At 36.4% G+C, this 22,549-nt stretch overlaps 1 protein-coding gene across 5 annotated transcripts in view; it reads right to left on the bottom strand.

Annotated features, from left to right (window-relative positions):
* The window catches only part of LOC121382960, a 50,577-nt gene that overhangs the window by 3,518 nt on the left and 24,510 nt on the right, over positions 1-22,549 (bottom strand). For all 5 annotated transcript variants that reach the window (XM_041512662.1, XM_041512655.1, XM_041512680.1 and 2 more), the window contains 9 exons: positions 17,023-17,111; positions 16,347-16,461; positions 15,448-15,579; positions 14,898-15,119; positions 14,342-14,497; positions 5,588-5,676; positions 5,148-5,206; positions 4,739-4,830; positions 177-255 (listed from right to left, as the gene is read on the bottom strand). In XM_041512662.1, coding sequence (XP_041368596.1) covers positions 177-255; positions 4,739-4,830; positions 5,148-5,206; positions 5,588-5,676; positions 14,342-14,497; positions 14,898-15,119; positions 15,448-15,579; positions 16,347-16,461; positions 17,023-17,111 — 1,033 coding nt within the window. The remainder of the gene's footprint in view (positions 1-176; positions 256-4,738; positions 4,831-5,147; positions 5,207-5,587; positions 5,677-14,341; positions 14,498-14,897; positions 15,120-15,447; positions 15,580-16,346; positions 16,462-17,022; positions 17,112-22,549) is intronic.

The raw sequence follows: 22,549 nt of genomic DNA, 5'->3' as shown, positions 1-22,549 counted from the left end.
CACATACCACGGCCTTTGATACCAGTCGTAATGCACTGGCTCGAACGAGAAATAGCCTAATGGGCCCACCAATGGAGATAGATCCCAAACTGACTGCGCATGAAGCGAGTGCTTTACCACTGGGCTACTTACTGCCCCTTTACAAACTGAATATAGAATATGGATTGAATATTTACTTTCATTGGACAAAGCTGAAGTATCTTTCCCTTCTTCATTTTCATCAAGTTTCTTAAACTTCTCTATAGCATCTATAAACTGAAAAACATTTAAAATTAAATAATTGTAATATTTTCTCTTCTGTACTTCATATTATACTTAAAGGTCGCAGATCTGTTTTCAACCCGTGAAAATGGACAATAAGTTTGATTAATCTACAAACATGTAACACATCTGAATAAAATTACAATAGAGTGAAACAAAAACAAATGTTGGTTTTGTTTAGCGACACCACTAAAGCACATTGATTTATTAATCATCGGCTATTGTAGATTGAAACGAGTCCATGATTTTGAAACAGGGAAATACCCTCTAAAAATAGACTTGAGCTAATCGCTATAACCATTACATTTAAAAATATTAAAAATGCATTTTGTGGTACCAGATGTACAGAAATGGATAATCTAAACAATAAATCTAGGCAATGTCAGCTCTCGTAGTAAAGAATATGTTGTAGTGTTTAAAAACTAGGGTCTGTTACTTAACAGCAACACTCTACAGCCGCTAACATTGTGCAATTTTCGTTTCATCATCAACTGGTTTTGAGATTTCACAAACACAGGATTAAACCAGAACAAAGTTAAAGCTTTCTTTGTTTATTCACCACTTTAACACACTGGAGAAAACTTGAGGTGTTTTCTCTTTTATAGATACATCACCTGTCCTCATAACTAGTGCATATTCCCTACGATTAGTAGACTGGTCCGAACATCCCAACAGCCAATGGGATGGCTTAAATTCTTCCACTGTGTACCCTTCCTGTTCCGGTCACATGACTACAACTTCCTTCTTTTCCCTGAGCGAATCACACAGAGAACTGGAAGAGGGGAGGAAGGGTGGGAAATCATTCCATGAGGACAGGTGATGTATTTATAAAAGAGAAAACACCTCAAGTTTTCTCCATTTCTTTTCAACATCACCTGTCCTCATAACTAGTGCAGCATTCAACAGATGGTGGCGGGATCCATATTCCGAAGATGTACAAGTGTTCACCCCATGGACCGGTAAAAACTGACAGTGGAAGAAAGAAAGCCAACCAAAATTAGCCCATCCTCCAAGCGATGCATAACAACCAATATCCATGCTGTTAGTATTGACAGTGGGTAAGGTGGCATCCGTCATGTGTGTGGATGAACGAAGTTGTGAATTACGAAAAGGGTCAGAAATTCGTTCTCCAACAAGGAAATTCTGAATGGTGGGTAAGCGTCACCACCGCAGATGCAGGTGTTTGGTATACAATTATTGGTTGGATGGTTACCTAACGGAAACAAATATGGTGGAAGCATCCATCAGAACATTAAACCAACAAAACCCCGATTTTTTCTTACTAGTAAACCGGTGGAGAAGTTAGTTCAATTAATAGGAAAACAGGTCGTTAGTGTGCAGTGCATTAACTAACTAGTGTTATCCATACAGTCGCTGGAGATGGAGACCATGAAAAGGCGCGTCGGAATCCCCCAGGAACCTGGAAGCGAACATCTGACGAAGATCGGTGACAACGGTCCATGAGACCCGTGATAGGCCATAAAGACCGACTGCGTGCACGGCTCCGGTGAGACGACTCAGACTGGTCACGAGAAGAGTATGAAGAACGCTAACCCGGTGAAACCGCTGAAGTCCCTTCCACAGTAGCCGCAGGCAACGTAAACAGCAAAGTAAAGCCGCAGGATGGAACGCATCCGGAACATCAAGACAAGCGAAGTCTAGATGGGGCCGGTAACAGGTGTCACTGGAAACGTCACTGAACCCGCCTTCTTCTCTTTTTTTTTTCTTTTTTTTTTTTTTAAAATCGCAAAAACCGTGGCAGTCATGAACAACGTCTTCTGCAACATCGTCGGTAGCACCGACCTGCAAAGTACCGGCTGTCAATGAACATCCGAAGCAATCATCAGTGTCGAGCCCATCTTGGAATGCGTCAACGGATGTAGACGTGACGGAACATGCCGTAAACCGCAGCCAGACAACCCCTCATCGTCATGTAGTCCGCAAATCCGTATCTATAACGGAAGCAGTCGAAGACGCATCTGCTCTCATAACGTGCACACCAGCAAGGTGATTGTCAATAGTGGAAGCCGCAGCTGAACCGAACTGAACCAAACCGTAAATGGTCCCGTCTGGAACCCTCAGAAACTCTGGAAGCCGCTTCAGCCAAAAATCGGCGACGATAATCCATGGAGCCCGTGGGAGGCCGTGAAGATTTAATCACAACATCCTCTGGGGCTGCGTCGGTAGCAATCATGGTAACCGGTCCCTTCTGGGTAGCCGCCAGTGGCCGAGGTAGCGATGGTAGAAGCTTGTAACAATGGATAAATAGACCTTCATAGTCATCTTATCCGCGGTATCTGTATCATCCATGACGGAACCATGTGGTTCATTCTCAGGTAAGTCCCGCAAAAGTCGAGCACAAGCATGCCGATCCGCAATACTTGAAAGTCGTGGAAACCGTGAACGGCCGTAACGGGAACCGGAGGGTGACCGTGAGACATGATTCTGTATACTTCGCGACCGAAGACGGCGACTGAAATAAGCCGTAGATCGTGGAAAACGGTTCCGTTCACGGCTGCGATGCCCAAAAAAACATGAAGTAGATCGGCGATGATCCGCAGTGGAATCCCTAGGCGGTCGAGACACTGTAGCATCCATCGGTGCGGTAGCCATGGTCACCGTAGCGCACACCATAGTAGACACTGGAGTAGTAACCGGTACTGTCCCGGTAGCCGTAGGTCTAGTAGTGGCTTGTAGCGAAGCGATAGTTTCTTGAACCATACTTGGGAATAGTGACTTGAGCAGTTCAGCCACAACTCCAAAGTCGGCGTAGCTGGTGGGGAAGCCGCCGAAACAGAATCCGATTTCTTAGCCTGCTGAGTCAAGACCTTCAAATAGTTGTCAATTCAGCCGGTCCGAGAGGAAGACAGAGTAGACAACGTGACTCGACATCACAGGGTGACCGACACCCGGGACAGACGTCGTGCGGGTCTTCTACTGCCAAAAAGTTCCTGCATTTGGTACAGGAACGCATAACTCTAGAAGAGCTAGTATCCGACATTCTCAACAATACTGTAATGAGAAAGCAAACACATAAAAATGCACAAATCTGGTAAACAAATAGACGCCATTTTAAAATGGCGACCTACAGGGTAACCGGCACACATGTAAAAAATAAATTAAAGTGTAAATAACACTTAAAGTAAAATGATTACAACCAAAATAATGGTATAATAGCAAAGTAACAACATTAAAGAATGTGTCACCACGATAAATCGAAACATAAACCAAGTAATAAAACAGATGGCTCAGATTATGACAGAGCAAATAAAGAACGTCCGAACCGCTAGAAGCGAAGGAAAAAGAAGGAAGTTGTAGTCATGTGACCGGAACAGGAAGGGTACGCAGTGGAAGAATTTAAGCCATCCCATTGGCTGTTGGGATGTCCGGACCAGTCTACTAATCGTAAGGAATATGCACTAGTTATGAGGACAGGTGATGTTGAAAAGAAATGATTTATTAATCATCAACTATTGGATGTCAAATGTTTGATAATTCTGATCCATAAGTCTTCAAGGAAAAAACACTACATTTTTCCATTAGCAGTATGGGATGTTGTATATATACTTTCCCAGACAAAATAGCACATACCACAGCCTTTGATATACTGATCATGGAGCACTGAGTGAGGGATGGGGAAAAACCCAACTGAACTAGATCCTGACCCCACCTAAACAAATGTGTTGAATGAAATGTAACAATGTGAAATTCTTGAATCTAATAAATAAAGGTTATTACCAATGTTTTTTGGTATTGTCAATATCATGTATTAGAAATAAAAATTGTATATGCCAGCCTCTGGCAATTACATCTAATTTGCAACGTTATCAAATTCTTAAAGTATGTGATCTGAAAAATATCACCTACTTTGACTGTGTACACTGGATATGCTAGATTAATAGACTCCATCATATGTGGTCATGTGGGACGAGGCTTACCAAAACCCAGGATCGAAATTTCCACCACTGACGGTGTACTTGTTCTATCCCACATGACCACCTATGATGGAGTCTTTTTCCTTCCATCCATTCGATAAATAAACCATTATTTTACATGAACAAAGATGGCTGAAAATGTAACTTCTTTATTTGACCGTTTTATCATAAATAAACGACACTATTATATTTGCTGCGTCTGTTTCATGTGTTAAATAAAATTTAACACTATAAATTAACACGACAGCTTTTATAATGAAGGTATTGATAACAAAATATCGGTTGATCTAAAACTAACCAACTCTCATTGATATGACGTCATATATTACCAACGCCGTAAGACTCCCCATATTAAATTCAATGACATCATAGCCCATGCAAGACCGATTTATTCCGCATGGGCTGACGTTATGAAATGGGTCTGTCTTGCATGGCTAGAGATGGGAGAAAATATATGATAAAATGCTTTATTAGATAGAAATACTGTAGCAGGTAAAAATTGGATCATGCGCCTAAATCTTGGAAATGGGTTTTTATATTACTTGTTGCTTATTTTCCTTGAAAGTACTTAGAAATATCTTCAGTGTATTTTCCGAGGCAGATTCCTCCAGATTGTTAAAAGCATCAAGGATATCTGCAAAGAAAAAAAAAAAAATGAAAGTATCAAATTAAAATACTGATGAGAATTAAGGTGTTGAACAATGTGTTTGACACAGAAATGTGTTTAATTTATTTTCAAAAGTAGGCTATGCCCATCCATCCATCCATTTTATTATTTCTCTCTGTCTCTCTCTGTCTCTGTCTCTCTCTCTCTCTCTCTCTGTGTCTCTCTCTTCCTCTTTCTTCATTTCTCATTTAAACAAAATAGGTTAACATTATCAAAACCAGAACAAAAATTAATATTATGATGGATGTAGGTTAGAAAGCTATCAATCAAAAAAAAATACACACTTCTCATAGGCTGAATGAAAACATCCTGGAGAGATTTCTCAAAACTGCAGTAATTATCCCTGTAAATAAACAAAACTGACAAATGAATGAGGAGTTATAAATATATGGCATACTTTTCCAGGCAAATAAAGTACATAACCACAAATACAATTGGTTTACCAAAGTTGTAAACTGAAGCAATGAGATGTAATAACCAAAAATATTTTACAGTTTAAAAACAACTGTTTTGACAGCATTTAGAAGTCTGTTAGTCAAATTACCCAACTGTATAATTTCAGCTGCACACCAAGTTTGATAAAAGAAAATTGAAAGGATTAGATGTTTTATTTTCATAAATCGATGAAATAATCTTACAGATCATAACTACAGGTTGCACTTCAAATTTGTAGTTCTCTACTTAAGACTGAATCCACTGTAGACTGAATCCATTGTAGACTAACCTGAGTGAATCGAACAATATCTCCATGTATTGCACCTGGTGGCTGTACACTTTCTGGTGAAACTTGATTTCATTCTTCAGTGTCTTTATCTATTCAATAAAACACTAATATAATGTGGATAATAATTAAACTTGACAAAATCTCACAACAAATGATGTCTTTTAAATAAAAAAAAAAAAATTTAAAAAATGACATCGCATCACAGGGTTTACTCTGAAGCAGAGATGAAATCCTGGGCCCATATTTTCGCAGCAATATTAGCGCTAAGAAATTGTAAAACCATCGTAGGCTATGACCTGTGCTATGGTGACGTCATAACCTACGATGGGGCTCTGGATGTAGCCCAGTGGTAAAATATGTGCTCACTTGATGCGCGGTTGGTTTAGGATCGATCCCCATTGGTGGGCACATTGGTCTATTTCTCGTTCCAGCCAGTGCACCACGACGGGTATATCAAAGGCTGTGGTATGTGCTATCCTGTCTGTGGCATGGTGCATTAAAAGATCCCTTTCTACCAATGAAAAAATTATAGCGGGTTTCCTCTCTAAGACTATATGTCAAAAGTACCAAATGTTTGACATCCAATAGTAGATGATTAATAAATTAATGTGTTCTAGTGGTGTCGTTAAAGGGATAGTAAACTGAAATATGAGCCTTGTGTGTTGGAAAGAGGCATACACAGAACACCAAAACATACTGACACTTTAAGAAATGAAAAACGCGTAATTTTAGAGTCAATAAAAAAACGTTATTATTCTTGCTAACTGGAGAATAAACCAGCGAACCATTACAATTAATCTGGGATGAAAAGAAGCTCCTAGATAACAAGACATCAATAATATAGCAGATTCTGTGTTGTTTGTTTAAGAATAAACCAGAGAAACATTAATTACCAGAACCTTTTGTTTGTAATATAGCAGATTCTGTGTTGTTTGTTTAAGAATAAACCAGAGAAACATTAATTACCAGAACCTTTTGTTTGTAATATAGCAGATTCTGTGTAATATAGTTCTGTGTTGTTTGTTTAAGAATAAACCAGAGAAACATTAATTACCAGAACCTTTTGTTTGTAATATTCAAGTGGTATTAATCATATTTTCTATAAGATTCTTTAATCTGAAACTATAGCAAAAGTTGAATAAGAATTAATATTAAGTAGTATTTTAAATCGTATTTAATCAATATACTTATCCTTGTTTGTTCCTAAAATGTGATTTTATCAATATTTAAGACCAAAAGCCTGTATACAAGTGTCAACAATAAGACTTGAATCACATTAGTCATTTTGCGTAATGGCTGGCCATGATTTTCAGTCATTTCGAGAAATGCCTGGAATTTTCAGTCATTTTGCGTATTGCCTGGTGGTCACAGGCACTTCTCGAAATGACTTATTTGTTTAGGCATTACACGTAATGACTGATTTCACAGATTGTGCTATCTATAATACCACACCACTCAAGTCCTAATGTAACGCTTTATTTAATCTCAAATCAAATCACTTCAGAAGTTGTACATGAAGATGAAGTTGAATGTTACCAAGTAGTCAGTGTCAAATCATTAAACTAACATATTGGTATAGAAAGGTCACTTTGATAGCAGATAGTATCCATGTCTGCTCTTTGGTCCACTATCAGCTGCTGCTGTTTTAAGATCTTCTAGCATTGTGAAATATGCATCTTTTGGAATTAACACTTTTCTACAAACTTCATACTTTTTGTAAGGCTCAGTTTTAAATTTATCTTCATTGGACTCTGCCATCATGTACTGGTTGCAACAGAAGAACTTTTGAGTAAAACCCAGAAACATGTTTAGTTTTATAAATTTGTACTAAAGAATTAGAAGAAGCCACTGAAAGTAGCCATGTCTTGATCCATTTGTTTATAGAAACACAAAGCAAGGCTAGGTTTGAGAATAAACCAGCGAACCATTACAACTAATCAGGGATGGAAAGAAGCTACTAGATAACAAGACATCAATAATATAGCAGATTCTGTGTTGTTTGTTTAAGAATAAACCAGAGAAACATTAATTACCAGAACCTTTTGTTTGTAATATAGCAGATTCTGTGTTGTTTGTTTAAGAATAAACCAGAGAAACATTAATTACCAGAACCTTTTGTTTGTAATATAGCAGATTCTGTGTTGTTTGTTTAAGAATAAACCAGAGAAACATTAATTACCAGAACCTTTTGTTTGTAATATAGCAGATTCTGTGTTGTTTGTTTAAGAATAAACCAGAGAAACATTAATTACCAGAACCTTTTGTTAGTAATATTCAAGTGGTATTAAGCATATTTTCTATGATTCTTTAATCTGAAACTATAGCGAAAGTTGAGTAATAATTCATATTAAGTAGTATTTTAAATCGTGTAATAAATATACTTATCCTTGTTTGTTCCTAAAATGTGATTTTATCAATATTTAAGACCAAAAGCCTGTATACAAGTGTCAACAATAAGACTTGAATCACTTTAGTCATTTTGCGTAATGGCTGGCCATGATTTTCAGTCATTTCGTGAAATGCCTGGAATTTTCAGTCATTTCGCGTATTGCCTGGTGGTCACAGGCACTTCTCGAAAAGACTGATTTGTTTAGGCATTACGCGTAATGACTGGTTTCACAGATTGACTGTAACATATATATATTCAATGTAAAATCAAAAATTAATTTATTTTTTTATATGTATACATGTAATAAAATTGTAAAAAAATCTATAACATACATATAATTACAGAAATAAATATTAAATTTTCAAATGATGAAAAATAAACAGGTAATATAAAATATTAAATATACTGTTTTTGGTTCTTAATTTTCTTTTTCTTTTTTACATGTAAGTAGAAATATAACAATGCTTTTTCATGCACATTTACATGAAATTAGAAATGATAGTGGTATTGTTTCGCAATATTTATAATTTGTTAATGTAAATAATTTAATTTGTGTGTACAAAATGACATAATCTGATAGGTATTCTGATTTCACTGAGCCTGTTTTAACATAAATCTATTTGACATACCGGTATCTAAATATTCTACTTTTCAGTACTTGTATTAAGAAAAGTCCACTGTAAATTATCTTAACCATGGTTCATACACTTATTTACCAAGAACATTCATGACATTCATGACTTTCATTGATTTCCACTGATAATAAAATTAAAAGCAATTGAAAACTGCTTTAGATATTATACTTTTTTTCTCTCCAAAGGCTGTAAGAGTAATAAATTATAAATTAAAGAAACAAAATACTGTTATTTTACAAATGTGGATTTTTAAAACCAGATGCAGCAAGAAATAATTATGACTATATATAAAAGTACACTTTTGGTTTACTAATAGTTTAAAGTGAATAAGGTATAAGGTACAACACCAATTAACTTAACACTAATTACATTAATTTCAAGAGATGCATTACATGCAGTATTCACACATCTTGTTTTATGTTTATTGTTTTTCGTATATCTTGAAATCTTTATTAAAAATAATAATATTAAAACTTTGATTAGTTCAGCAAAACCGGAACTGCCCGTGAATGTCAGACCAATAACATCTTCGGTTCAATTAAAAGACGAGTCTTCTTGTATTTTGTATAAACATTTTTGCACTATTTTGTAGGCAAAATAAGGAGTATATATGTCTTTACACAAAGTCTACCAACACACAACAATATGGTAACCAATCTCCCTCCCCTCCCCCCTTTTTTTTTGAGGGGGGCAGGTTTGTTTTTTTGAAGGGTGTGGTGCCGCGAGGCCGCCCTCCTTTAATTTTCACCCAGTGAGAACACTGGTTGAAGTTTAGTATTTTTAAAAGTAAGAAAAAAATGTGTGTGTCCTAAATATACCACCATATTATTTATTTTAAAGTGCTGTTCCAGATGTATGATGTATTGAGCTATATCAATCAAGATATTATTTAATATGATTAGCAAATAATTTTAAAAAATGTAAAAAAATTATATACCGGTATATTTTCCATTTAAAAATATTCCCCTTAAAAACAGAACCAGCTGAATTCGTTTCGGGAATTTCCGTAAGATTTGATCCGTGACGTCACGAAGGGAACTCCTTTCGATAGTCGGCGCTATTGTTCATTGCTTCTTTTGTGTTTATTATGGTTAAACGGCGTGTTGTTGGCGGCTGTAGCAATACAAAAGCCGATAAATTTAGTCTTCACGCATTTCCTAGTAATGTTGCTGTGAGAAATCTGTGTGTGAATTTTATTAACACAACGTAAAAATACTGGACAGGAAGAAAATGCCGGAGACCGTTGTGACTGCAGGCACTTTAGTTTCGATTCGTCCTAACTGGCTTGTCGGCTTAAGCGAGATATGGGAATACCATGTGTTATGGCTTTTAAAAAAAGATGCCGTACCAACAATTTTTCTGCGACACAAAACAAATGACAACAAGCCGATGCCATCCACACCGAAACGACCTTGGGGTGCACATCGTCAATGTCCCAAATTGCGTTATGCTTTCAACTCCGGTCAGTTTGTTTTTTCATGCACGGTTTGTGCAATCATCGAGATCCGATTTGTTGTCATTTGCATCTCGTTCATTTGTGAGATTTTTCTTTACAGTTCGAGAACATTAAAACAATAAAGTACAAACAAGTAAGTATCTATAGCCTAGTCCGTCCCATCCTACAAAAATGTATGGGGTTTTTTTGTAAAAAAGAAAAAAAAACAGAAGCTAATTTTGTATGCATCTTAGAAAACAATCGGCTCAGAAATAAATGACTCGTAAATTCCATAGCATGAAAAAAGGCGTTCCCTGTAAAACAGACTATAAATACATTAAATTAATTTTACTATACCTTCCCACAGAGAAAACCTTTTTTCATACTATGGAATGTGCTATAAGTTATTTATTTCTGAGCAGACTGTTTTCACAACTGCACACAAAAAAATAGTATTGTTTTGTTATTTCCAAAACACTTTTACTTTTTTTTTTTTACGTCAAACTAAACTGAAATTATTCACACAAAAAAACATCTTCATGGATGGATGGGACGGACTAAAAGTCGTTTTTGTTTATTTCTTAAAATTAAAATAGGTTATTTATTTCTGAGCAGACTGTTTTCACAACTGCACACAAAAAATAGTATTGTTTTGTTATTTCCAAAAAACTTTTACTTTTTTTTTTTTTTACGTCAAACTAAACTGAAATTGTTCATAAATAAAACCCATCTTCTTAGAGGGATGGGACGGACTAAAAGTCGTTTTTGTTTATTTCTTAAAATTACCGATATTGGGTCCACCTGACTCGTAGAATTCAAGAGTTATTTATCGTCTTTTCTACTACATTACAAGTATTAGAACATACAGTGTAGCAAAATAATTCGCACGAAAAGCTAAAGAACAAAACAAGAATACAAGTTGTAAATTAGTGGTAAGCTGTCTCCACGACGGTGCATTTTCATCGTCATCTGTCAGGCCAGGCCGGTGGTGTGTCGGAAGATGTTCCAGGTTCAAACTGATAAGGCATTATTTGTTGTGTTGCACAAATATTAGTCCAGTCGTCATTACTACACTATTCATCATCGAAAGAAGAATCGCATGATCAATGAGCTTGGCAGTCGCTGTCGGTCCCACTTTCGCTTGCGCTGGCAGTCATCTCGTGGTAGGTTTCCGTGAAGCGCGTTCCCTTCGTGACGTCATGGCTATTTACAGGCAAATGTTTTTACCGAGAATTTTACTCGGTCGTTTCCGGCAGTGTTCTACGGGAGTGATGTTTTAATACTTTTATGGGGCATTTTCGTAATTATTAATTTACATATCGGTGTAAAATATTATTGCAATGAATTAAGAAAGCATTTAATTGTGGAATTTGAAATTTTAGTGTATGGTCTGGCACAGCACTTTAATGGATGGTGTTTTTAGACTGTATGAAATGAAACTTTGAGATCTTGGTACATTTTAAATTATTGGTGTTTAACATAATGATAGTTATTTTAACACTGTATGGCCGAACGTTGATTTATTTCTATGGCAACGGGATAAAATAATAATCGTAATCATTTTGCATTAAGGTTATAGGTAGTACTAAACCACATAATTTCCAGCTGGGTCAAAGTTCGAGATGCACCGAACTTTTGATAGAGAAGTTAATAACACCACAAGTCCTGTGATTGGTTATAAATTTGAGTGTGTTGGTGGTAAAAAAAAATTAGTTTCATCTCGGCTAAAAATGTATGCAATTTTATTTCATCTAGTACCACTGTGTCAAGTAGCCGTGTGCTTGGAACATGTATGGGGTACCTGTAAAAAAAAGTACTCAAATTTTGTGCGAAACTAGGGTGTGGTAAATACATCTAGTGATACCAAAAATGAGCCATGAAAGGCAGGCATCAAAATAAGCCGAGACGGTTGTTCAGGTTACCGGGAGGTTATCACGTAAAAAAAGTCAAGAACGGTGTTTCGTTCTCGACAAAAATTTCAAGAACGTTAGTTTCGTTTCCAAACGTAAACCAGACAATGCATTCCGGACTCCGCGTTTCATTTTCTCGTAAGGATTTGCATCAATGTTCGTGTGCACTTGTGCAATTGCAAGCAATTATAGTCACTCCGCATTTAAGCAGCTTCCACTAAATTAATTTACTTCCGCGTTTCGTTTTCTCGTACCAAATTGCACCGATGTTCGTGCGCACTTGTGCAATTGCAAGCAATATCGGAAATCCGCGTTTAAGCAACGCCCACTAGATAAATTTACTTCCGGATTTCGTTTCTCGTACCGATGTTCGCGAGAACCGATAAAATTTCAGAACGACTGCCTAGTAGTAACATGACTTCAATTCTAAATTTCATATAGTTGTGGTAACCTATAGTTTACCAGACTATATTTTGTGGTAACCTGTAAATGGGTTACCAGACACAATACTTATTTCGATGCCTGGAAAGGTACCATTTTCTTCAGTTAATACTTTGTGGTAGTGGTTGTAGTACTGATATTTATGGGTCATAGTTTGGTTGATATATTGCATATAGTGTTTTTAAGCACAAACATTAACATGGTCGCCTATGGGATTTTATTTGGTATAGTACAACCTATATATGCAGTCCTCGGCTGTTACAGTCATAGTTCATATAGCCGAGCTCCAATTCAATTAGATTGCCGCTTAAGCAATAGGCGAACTTGTTGAGCTATTTCAACATTATCACGTTATATCACGGCTGTAAAATTAGTTTTCGGTATACTTTGTAATTCACCCAAATCATTCTGTATACCCTCGGCATATTTCCAAATGTTTTCAAATTCTTTTCAAATCACTAGCATGATTCTGCAAGTAAGGTTTTGATTGGTCGAATGAAAAGTCAACTGGACATGAGCTCCAACGGGCTGCTGTTAGATCCACATGTAATAGTGGAGCTAATTTTAATTAGATTGAACTAAAGGTCTCTGTAAATTGCAACAACAATTTGCACATCGTTCACGCAAATTGTTATATTTTTGTGTAACCCTAAGCAGATTTTACTTTCATATAATATCGTACCTACAAAAAAAAAAAAAAATACTGTATAACCGGAAATTTTCGAGGATTTTTATTTTCGTGGGTTTCATGGGTAAGTAGTCAGCATCGAAAATATAAATCCTTGAAAATATCTGAAAACATCAACAAATTCTATCTACAATATTTAATGTGAAAACCATAACACACTGACACATTTACCGGAACATTTTATTTCCTGTCATGCGCAGTCCACCGGATATGACAAGAGAATAGTTTAGTCAAGACAACAATTTAGAATTTAAAAAAAGTTATTGTGTGAATCTCACTGTTTGTAGAATATAATGAAATATTTTTTAATTTTGTATATTGTTTTTGTCAATGTCTGTCCTTGATTGTTAATCACAAACTGCACAGTTACAAACATAATAATAAATAAACATGACAGATAACCATGTATTGCTCGGACATTCATCAGTACTGGATACACAAAACAGTTAATTATCACTGCGGACCGCCCGCACTGCAACAGTTTACTAGACGAGTGTAAGTGAAACATGTCAAGCTCAGATTAAACATCAAACACTACACAGACTAACTTAGAAAACATCTCACACAAATCGTAATTGGCTTTACACAAAATCAAAGACTGTGATCAGTTGTCTTGCGAATAGCATACCAGGTATCACAGTGGCCAAATTAGGCTACAGCCGAGTGCTCTATTGTTTAACTTTACACATCGGTGGTATCGAACAACTGGCAGCCGAGGTGAAACTTTAATCAACAATAACAAGTATTCTCGCAACTAGACTTGCTAAAACTCGAAAATAAAAAACCTTTCAATTTAGATATGGCAAACGACGAAAATAAGAAACCACGAAAAATTAAGATCGCGAAAATTTCCGGTTATACGGTATGATGTAAAATGAAAAATGATTGCTACAAATATTAGTACACGACCACAAACACATTGAATAAACAGACACTGGTATTCTCAATAAGAAAATGTATTAAATTATACAATTTTAGTCAGAAACATCTTACAGTGGCTGTAAACTAAAGATCTCTGTAAATTGCAACAATGGTAATTTAGTTTGCACATTGTTCATGCAAATTTATATATTTTTGTGTCACACATTTTTTATTTGTGCATTACTAAACTTAAGTCATAATTTACAAGGTAATGATAGGTTACACAAAAATGAAAAGGGTTATCTAATTTGGTTTTGCGTAATTATAAATGGCTGATGCTAATTTACAATTATCAGAGGCCTGTGATAAGCTACATAGGACCATCTTGCCACTACCTGTTTGTCCATCATGTGTTGCCGATAGTTACACGACTTCAACAGGGCTTGAATACACAGGTGAACCTCCTGAGTCTTGCTGCGAGGTAAGGTTGGAAGACATGACATGAACTGTTCACAGGAAACATCCTCGACCACTGGCTTCTTCAATACACGCTACAACAGGGGAAAATAAGCTGTGATTCAGATACAGAACAAAATGTACAAGGGGAAGAAAAAAAAGTGGGGAAACAATCCTAATATATGTACTCAAAATGTTTTAAAAAATGCAAAAATTACTTCAATATTTAAAAAAGGCCCTGTGCTTTTAAAACTTGTCTAAATTCAATTATTATAAGTCGGGCTGCTTGTTCTGAATGTGCACGTTAAACCCTATGACCTGACCATACCTAATTATTATATGAAAGAGATTTCTCTGGTTTTGTGTAGCAGGTTTCCTCATAAGAATGAGCAAATGTTCAACACCCCTAGCAGATGATTATTTAATTGGTGTGTTCTACTGTTGTCATTAAACAATACAAACTTTTTTTATCATAAATACCATCTCAACTCTTACCCAGGGTGCACTGGGATAGAGCAAGGACAAGGCCATGAGGTCATCAGCACAACCTTTCATCATGGCACAGGATTTCAGTATCTGAGTCTTCAGCCTCTCTCTCACCACAGTAGTCACATGACATGAAAACAGCTTGTGATTGGCCGATTCTGTCTCAACCATAAGTGCATGGATTCTGATCAGCTCTTTGTACAGTAAACTAAGTTTTGATTCCAGTTGTGCCTAATAAAAAAACCATGTTCTGCTTCATATTAATTCATATATAATTTATTTTTTCTCTTCTCTGTCTGTGTGTCTGTGTGTCTGTCTGTCTGTCTGTGTGTCTCTCTCTCTCTCTCTCTCTCTCTCTCTCTCTCTCTCTCTCTCTCTCTCTCTCTCTCTCTCTCTCTCTCTCTCTCTCTCTCTCTCTCTCTCTGTGTGTCATATCTGTCTTAACAATGTTAACAAACAATGTATTTTGAGAGTTCTAGAAAGTCACACAGACATAAACTGTTTAACACTGGTTACAGTGTGAACAATTATTAATAAGACAGAGATCAAGAGATCTCACCACATGTTTGAGATTGACATGATCCAGTTTTCCAGAAGCAATATTCAGCAATGTGACTTCTTCCTCGCGACCTGGCAATATGAACTTATTCATAAACATCAGGGGGCGTGACAAGGTCTGCTTTGAGCAATTCTGTAACAAAAACAAAAAAACGTTCAGTGATTTGCAATCAAATTGAAATAAAATAATTACAAAAATGTTGTGGAATTAAATTGTTAACCTGCCATAAACATATTTGAAATTGTTGCCAGTTGCATCCATAGTATATATCTCAATGCATGTTAAAAAACAAACAAAAACACACCCAATCCTCAAAATTAAGTTTAATTTAAACTTAAGAAACATTAATAGCAAAAAAATTTAATTAAAATTGTAATTAAATTTTTCTTTTTAACATCCATATGTATAAATATAAACCAAATATCACTGAGGTAGGACTTGCAGTTTGTGAAAAATAACTGAGGATTGTCTGTTGTTTCTTTTATATTCTTACAGAAGTCTGCAGATGATTTATTTTGTTCATACCCAGATTAACGTAAAAGAAATAACAGACAATACTTATAATTAAATTTCAAACATACTTGCTAATAATGATGCTAAAAGTTCACATTTTATTTTGAATTATTTTTAGGTTCTTCAACAATGCTCAGTACCGTTAAGACAAACTACCAATATAAAGTGATTATGTTCATCGAAAAATGTACAAATTAGCATTGCTATGGTTGGACCAATGGGATGACATTAAATTGTAATGACTATAACGGAAATTTAATTATAACTAAATGCAAAATTTTAATTCATAACGGCACAACAAAAGCCATAAAATATTATATAAAACTGAACAAAACTTGAGTCATATCAATATTGCAGACTTCGTTGGGAAGGATAATATTTCTCACCTCAATGTTCTTAAACAACTTTATTCTTGCAGACTCTGTGGACTCCACCATTCGAGTTAGCTCCCGTCTTTCAACAGGGACACAAGGACCTTTAACCTCGGCAGTAATGTACAATCTACAAATATCATAACAAACGTTTGTTTTGTTTAATGACACTATCACAGCACATTGATTAACTATTTATCAGTTACTGGATGTCAAACATTTTTTAATTCTGACACAGTCTTCAGAGGAAACCCGTTACGTTTTTCCATTAGCAGCAAGGGATCTTTTATATGCAGTGTCCCAAAGACCCAATCTTTGATATCCAAGTTGTGACACATATGTTGATATAGGAAAAAAACATCCGGTACCAAACACAGAAAGAGTAAACATTTAAAAAACAAACATTTTTGTACCTAAACAAACTGAGTTTTAATAATTGTAGACAGAAGAACACAAATTTTAATTCAATCTGCATATAATGCAAAATTTGATTGACTAGTCAAATTCATTTGCAGCACATTTTTGTTTTTTTAATGCATAAATTTATTGAATTAGAATGGGGATAACAATGATGTAGTTGACCATTTGCGGACGTTAATGTTGGCTTTACAAAGGATTATTTTTTATCAAATGCACTATGCAACCTCAAGTACCCATCCTCCCAAAGTGAAGATTAAGTTAACTACTGCACCTAAAGTTGTCTGCGAGCCAACAGAGAACATTCTCCACCTCCATCAGACTCTCAGTTCTACTCCCGATCGCATCAGACAGCAGCAACATCTGAAAATACATGGACATAAACATTTATTTCACAGAATTACATAATATTATGAATAGCAAATTCTAGCAAGTCTAGTTGTGTAAATATATATAGTTAAATATGTGTTAAATATGTGGCATCAAATACATGTATACTGAGTCAAATTAAAAACTTCACAATAATTTCATCTTGGCTAATTAGCAAATATGACAGAAGAACGTGTTAAATAAGGTATTTTTTTTATTGTATGACGTCCAAAGAAAGAATAGGAATAAATGCTGAGTCAAAAATCTGTTCGATGCGCCCACAGCATTTGTCAAAACCACAAACAGTCAAAATGGTAATTCACAAGCAGGGTCATCTGATGAAATCACAGGTTCAGTAGCGCGTATGCCCTCCATGTGTACCCACAACTGAAAGGCAAAGCCTCCTCATTGACTGGTGGTTGTGTGTAAAGACTGCATTAGGGATATGGCGCCATTGTTCCACTAATGAGGCACCAAGTTCCTGCAAAGTCTGTGGAGGGCTCCTGAGTGTGCAGGCGTCTTCCCAGCACATTCCAGACACGCTCTATAGGATTCAGGTCAGGCAACCTTGAAGGCCAATCCATGACATTGATGCCCGCTCTCCTCAGGTAATCCCTCGTCAAGATGGCCATGTGGGGTCTGGCGTTGTCATGATGAAAGATCAGACCGTAACCATGAGCTGCCATGAAGGGCAGAAGTTCCTGGGCCAGCACTTGGTCACGGTATGCAGCAGTGTTGAGGTTGCCATGGATGACAAGAAGTCGAGAACGTCCATTTCCACAGAAAGCACCCCAAACCATTACACTTCCGCCTCCGAATCTGTCAACTTCACCGACACAACACTGAGCATGACGTTCACCACATCATCTCCAAACCCTCTGCCTGCCATCGGCAAATTCTCTATTCCATTCTTTATTCCATTCCCTCCGAGTCCATCTCAAGTGATTTTGTGCCCACAGTGACGTTGACGTCGATGAAATTGGGTCAAAATGGGTCCAACATATGGGCGCTGTGCGTGGAAGTGAGCGGTTTGCAGCTGATTTTGGATTGTTCATTACTGGTTGCTGTAGCTGTCATGAAACGGTTGTGTAGGTGACGTAACACAACATGACGGTCATCTACCTATGACGTAACACGTGGTCTACCCGGTCGGGGGCGATCAGCTGTGGTGCCTGTTTGTTGTACTCGTGTCTGCAGATCATAAATTGCCCATCAATTGCAACCCAATGCCCATGCAACGTCAGCTATTGACGTTCCCGCTTGCAACATGCTGACGGCACGTTCACACTGCACATTTGTGAGGCGTGGCATCGAAACAGGCCGTAACAAATATACATGTAGTTTTAATGTGTTTGTTTGTTTTGTCAGACTACTGTGAGCAAGTAACGATAAAAACATGTGTGCTATTGTAGTCACGTGACCAGTGGCACGTGCAAAACCAATTTTGCCTCAATGGTGCTATGCACATGATATGGATCGGGTCACGTGGGCTGTGATGGGCTTCAAATGGAGTGTAGACATTGCCAATACAATATTTATTCCTGAAAAATACCTGCTTTCAACACTCGTTGACTTTTCTCAAATTTTAGATTGTGAAGTTTATAATTTGACTTAGTATACATGGTTTTAACACTAAACAGGTTATGCAAATTGACTGGGTTTTTTTAAGCAACCCATAAATGTTTTGAGGCACTGCATATGAACCAGTTTTTAGTTAGTTTTTTTTTCCTTGGAAATTTGTCCCATCACAAGTACAGTATATATCCACAACAGAATGTTCATTCTAAGTCTAACACTAACCATATCCCTGTCCCTATCATTCCATTTGAACAACAACAACAACAACAAAAATGAGTTTGTTTTGTTTAACATCCAATAGCCGATGATAGAGCACATTGATTTATTAATCATCGGCTATTGGATGTCAAACATTTGGCAATTTTGACAGTCTTAGACTTAGAGAGGAAACCTGCAACATTTTTCCATTAGTACCGTAAGCAAGGGATCTTTATATGCACTATCCCACAGACTGAATAGCACATACCACATCTTTGATATACCAGTCGTGGTGCACTGATGCCAATGGGGATTGATCCCAAATTGACCGTGGATCATCCCGCCCCTTGATTTGACCAACTATAATGGGTTCCCTGGGCTTGACCTTAGCGGTAGCCCAGACTAATTTGGCTAAACATTTGTTTCTCGGGCTACCAGATGTCTAAACCTAGTAGTCCGCTGGGCTACAAGATTATTTTTTTTGCACATCAAGTTACTCTGCAATCAACAAAATGCTTAAACACCTAAATAACCAACCTAAATTATTTTGCTTTTTTCTCATTTTTTTTTTTATTGATTAAAATTATGGGGCTACCAATTTTTATTGAGGGCTACCAGATTTTATAACGTGGGCTACCACTGAAAAAAGTTAAGGTCAAGGCCTGGATCCAGTATGTAGGCTGCAATGAAATTACATTACATTTTATGCCCAGAACTGCAACATGATTTTTTAATGGACTCCTTGGGATATTTATCATTGGTATTAATTAAATAAATTAATAAAAACAACCTTTGCTGCAAAATCAGGATCATAGTGAAATAAAATAACATATTTCTATCAATAAATTCAGGGTTTTATCACCCATGTTTCTAGACTCTGATAATTGGCCAGGCCTTTTCCCAGGATTTTTTTTAAAGGCGCTTACATTTTTAGCATCAGTTTAACACAAATCAAGCCAAAATAAGTGGGGTAGTGGGTAGAAAACAATTGTTTGCCTTCAATCCAGCAAATCATGTTTTTATTTTATCTTTAAATTAAAATTATTATATTATTTATTTTATATTTCTTTAATTATTTTTCTTTAAAGGAATTTTTAAGCAAGGCTTTTGGACTGGTATGCATGTTCAATGATATACAATACACATTGTTGCTTAATATCAACAAGTATAATCTTACATTTAATTAATAAAACAGTTAAATGTCATGTCTATTATATATAATGGGTGCAGCCATTTTGTTCCATTCCAGTGAATGGCCTGGATCCAGTCTGGTGAGCAGATGGTATGTAATATTTAACACATAACATCAGGAATGAGTCTTAGTACTAGAGAAATAAATGTACCTGGTTTTTGCGGGATGATAAAATAGGCATGCATTGCAATGTTCTGTAATTATATGCAATGTGATGTCTATTATATATAACGGGTGCAGCCATTTTGTTCCATTCCAGTGAATACGCCCTCTGGTGAGCAGATGGTTACATAATACTTAACGCGTAAATTCAGGAATGAAGGAACGAAGGAAATGTTTTATTTAACGACGCATTTTAATTACGGTTATATGGTGTCGGACATATGGGTAAGGACCACACAGATATAGAGGAAACCTGCTGTTGCCACTTCATGGGCTACTCTTTTCGATTAGCAGCAAGGGATCTTTTATATGCACCATCCCACAGACAGGATAACACATACCACAGCCGTTGATATACCAGTCCAATGGGCCCACTGACGGGGATCGATCCCAAACTGACCACGCATCAAGTGAACGCTTTACCACTGGGCTACGTCCCGCCCCACGTCAGGAATGAGTCTTCGAACTAGAGAAATAAATGTACCTGGTTTTTGCGGGATGATAAAATAGGCATGCATAGCAATGTTCTGTAATAATATCCATCCAAGTAAGCCAGCAATTATTTTTTAATACAAAATAAACCACCACTGTCAAAGTGGCTACATAACAAGTCGAAATAATTGTACCATATGTTTTGTCCAGGCATTAACCTATGGACTGAAATGATACACGGAGTGTTTTCTTAGTTAATTGGTCCATTCTGTTAGTTGCCTCTACCTGTGATTCCTGATTGGCAGGTGTATATTTGATAGGTACTCAGACGAGCCAATTAATTATCACTGTCTAGCTGTAAAAATACAAACTGGTTATTGTGTAATAACCTGTCACCCCTAAAATTGTAATGGACATGATTTATTACTGTAAATAGTTCGATAAAACTATTGATTAAGTAGACTTTGCCATCTAAAATCACAGAACTGACCAATTATGTAGTGCCAAAGAAAAGAAAATTATTATTTGGGTATCGTGGGTTGTCGTTTTTGCTCCAACGTAGCATACCAATAGGCCTAATAGTGTATATTTTTCCTTTGGATTATTTAACAAAGAAAAATACTATATAACCCCATTTCGTACTGTTAATGCAACTTGAAATATATTTAGGTAAATAGTTTATTAGACCTATATTATCACATCATTTATGTTGTTTTACTGTTTCTGTTTACACTGTGCATACAGGAGTTGGTCGGAGCGGATGTCACTTCGCCCCAAGCTAGAGTACTGGACACATCGAAAACAAAAGAAAATGGCTGCCCCCAGTTAGCAGGACTAATCACATTTTTTTATTAACTCTAAAATTCATTTGTTAAAGTGTCAGTATGTGTTGGTGGTCCAGGTATGCATCTTTCCAACACATACGGCTCATGTTTGAGTTTACTCTCCCTTTAATTTATATTATTTTATTATTATAATAATTATTTTATGTTTATTATGTCAGCATTCTGTTAAGACCGGGCATTGTTCTCGCTGGGTGAAAATTAAAGGTGGGCAGCTGAGCTAGCGACTCTGACAAGGCCTCCTCAACCCCTCACCCCCCCCCCCCCCCCCCATGTCCTTCCAAGTAAATAAGAAAGAAAACATCCACTAAAATATTTGAAAGCTTGGTTACCATATATCGTTGTGTGTTAGTTGACTACGGATAGGCCTATCCCTTATTTAGCCCCTCAAGTATCTGGTAGAATAAAAGATTGGTACGACTGGTATGAATTGGTGCTCGGGTGTCATTAAACATCTATTCTATTTTATGCTATTTATGTAATTCAACCAGAGATAATGCCAATCTGTCATTCAAAAGGATTCATTTTGGTGAACCGATTAGTTTTAATAGTGTCCATGAGCCAGAGGGGTCGATTGGTACCATCTGAGGGGACGAATACACATAATGATTTTTGTCAAGGCCTACATCCCTTAGGATAGAAAATTTATGATAGCATTGCAGGATTCACAGCTTTCTGTGTGTATCTACCCGTTTTGTGACCCTACCCCCATTTTCATGACAGTTATATTTTTACAGAATTGCTAAAGGGTGACTATATGAAAAGCATTGTAAAATATTTGTCAGGGCATTTAAGAACACAAAACTTGAGGATTGGGAGATAATTGACTGGACAATTCAGATATATTACCAATATTGAAATCTTTTGAGGATTAGGGATGCATGTAACACTGTTTCTGTAACGTTACAAAATACAATTCACACAGTTTTATTTTTCAGTAGAAATTTAACAAAGTTTAGGCTCAGCACTTCAAATATTTTGTTTAAATGTTCTAATTACAACATAAGCTCATTTGAACATCCAGTTAT

The sequence above is a fragment of the Gigantopelta aegis genome, chromosome 2 (genome assembly GCF_016097555.1).
Source record: "Gigantopelta aegis isolate Gae_Host chromosome 2, Gae_host_genome, whole genome shotgun sequence".
Classification (NCBI taxonomy): domain Eukaryota; kingdom Metazoa; phylum Mollusca; class Gastropoda; order Neomphalida; family Peltospiridae; genus Gigantopelta; species Gigantopelta aegis.
The sequence above is the reverse complement of the archived record's forward strand: the minus strand, read 5'-3'. Positions and strand labels throughout refer to the sequence as shown.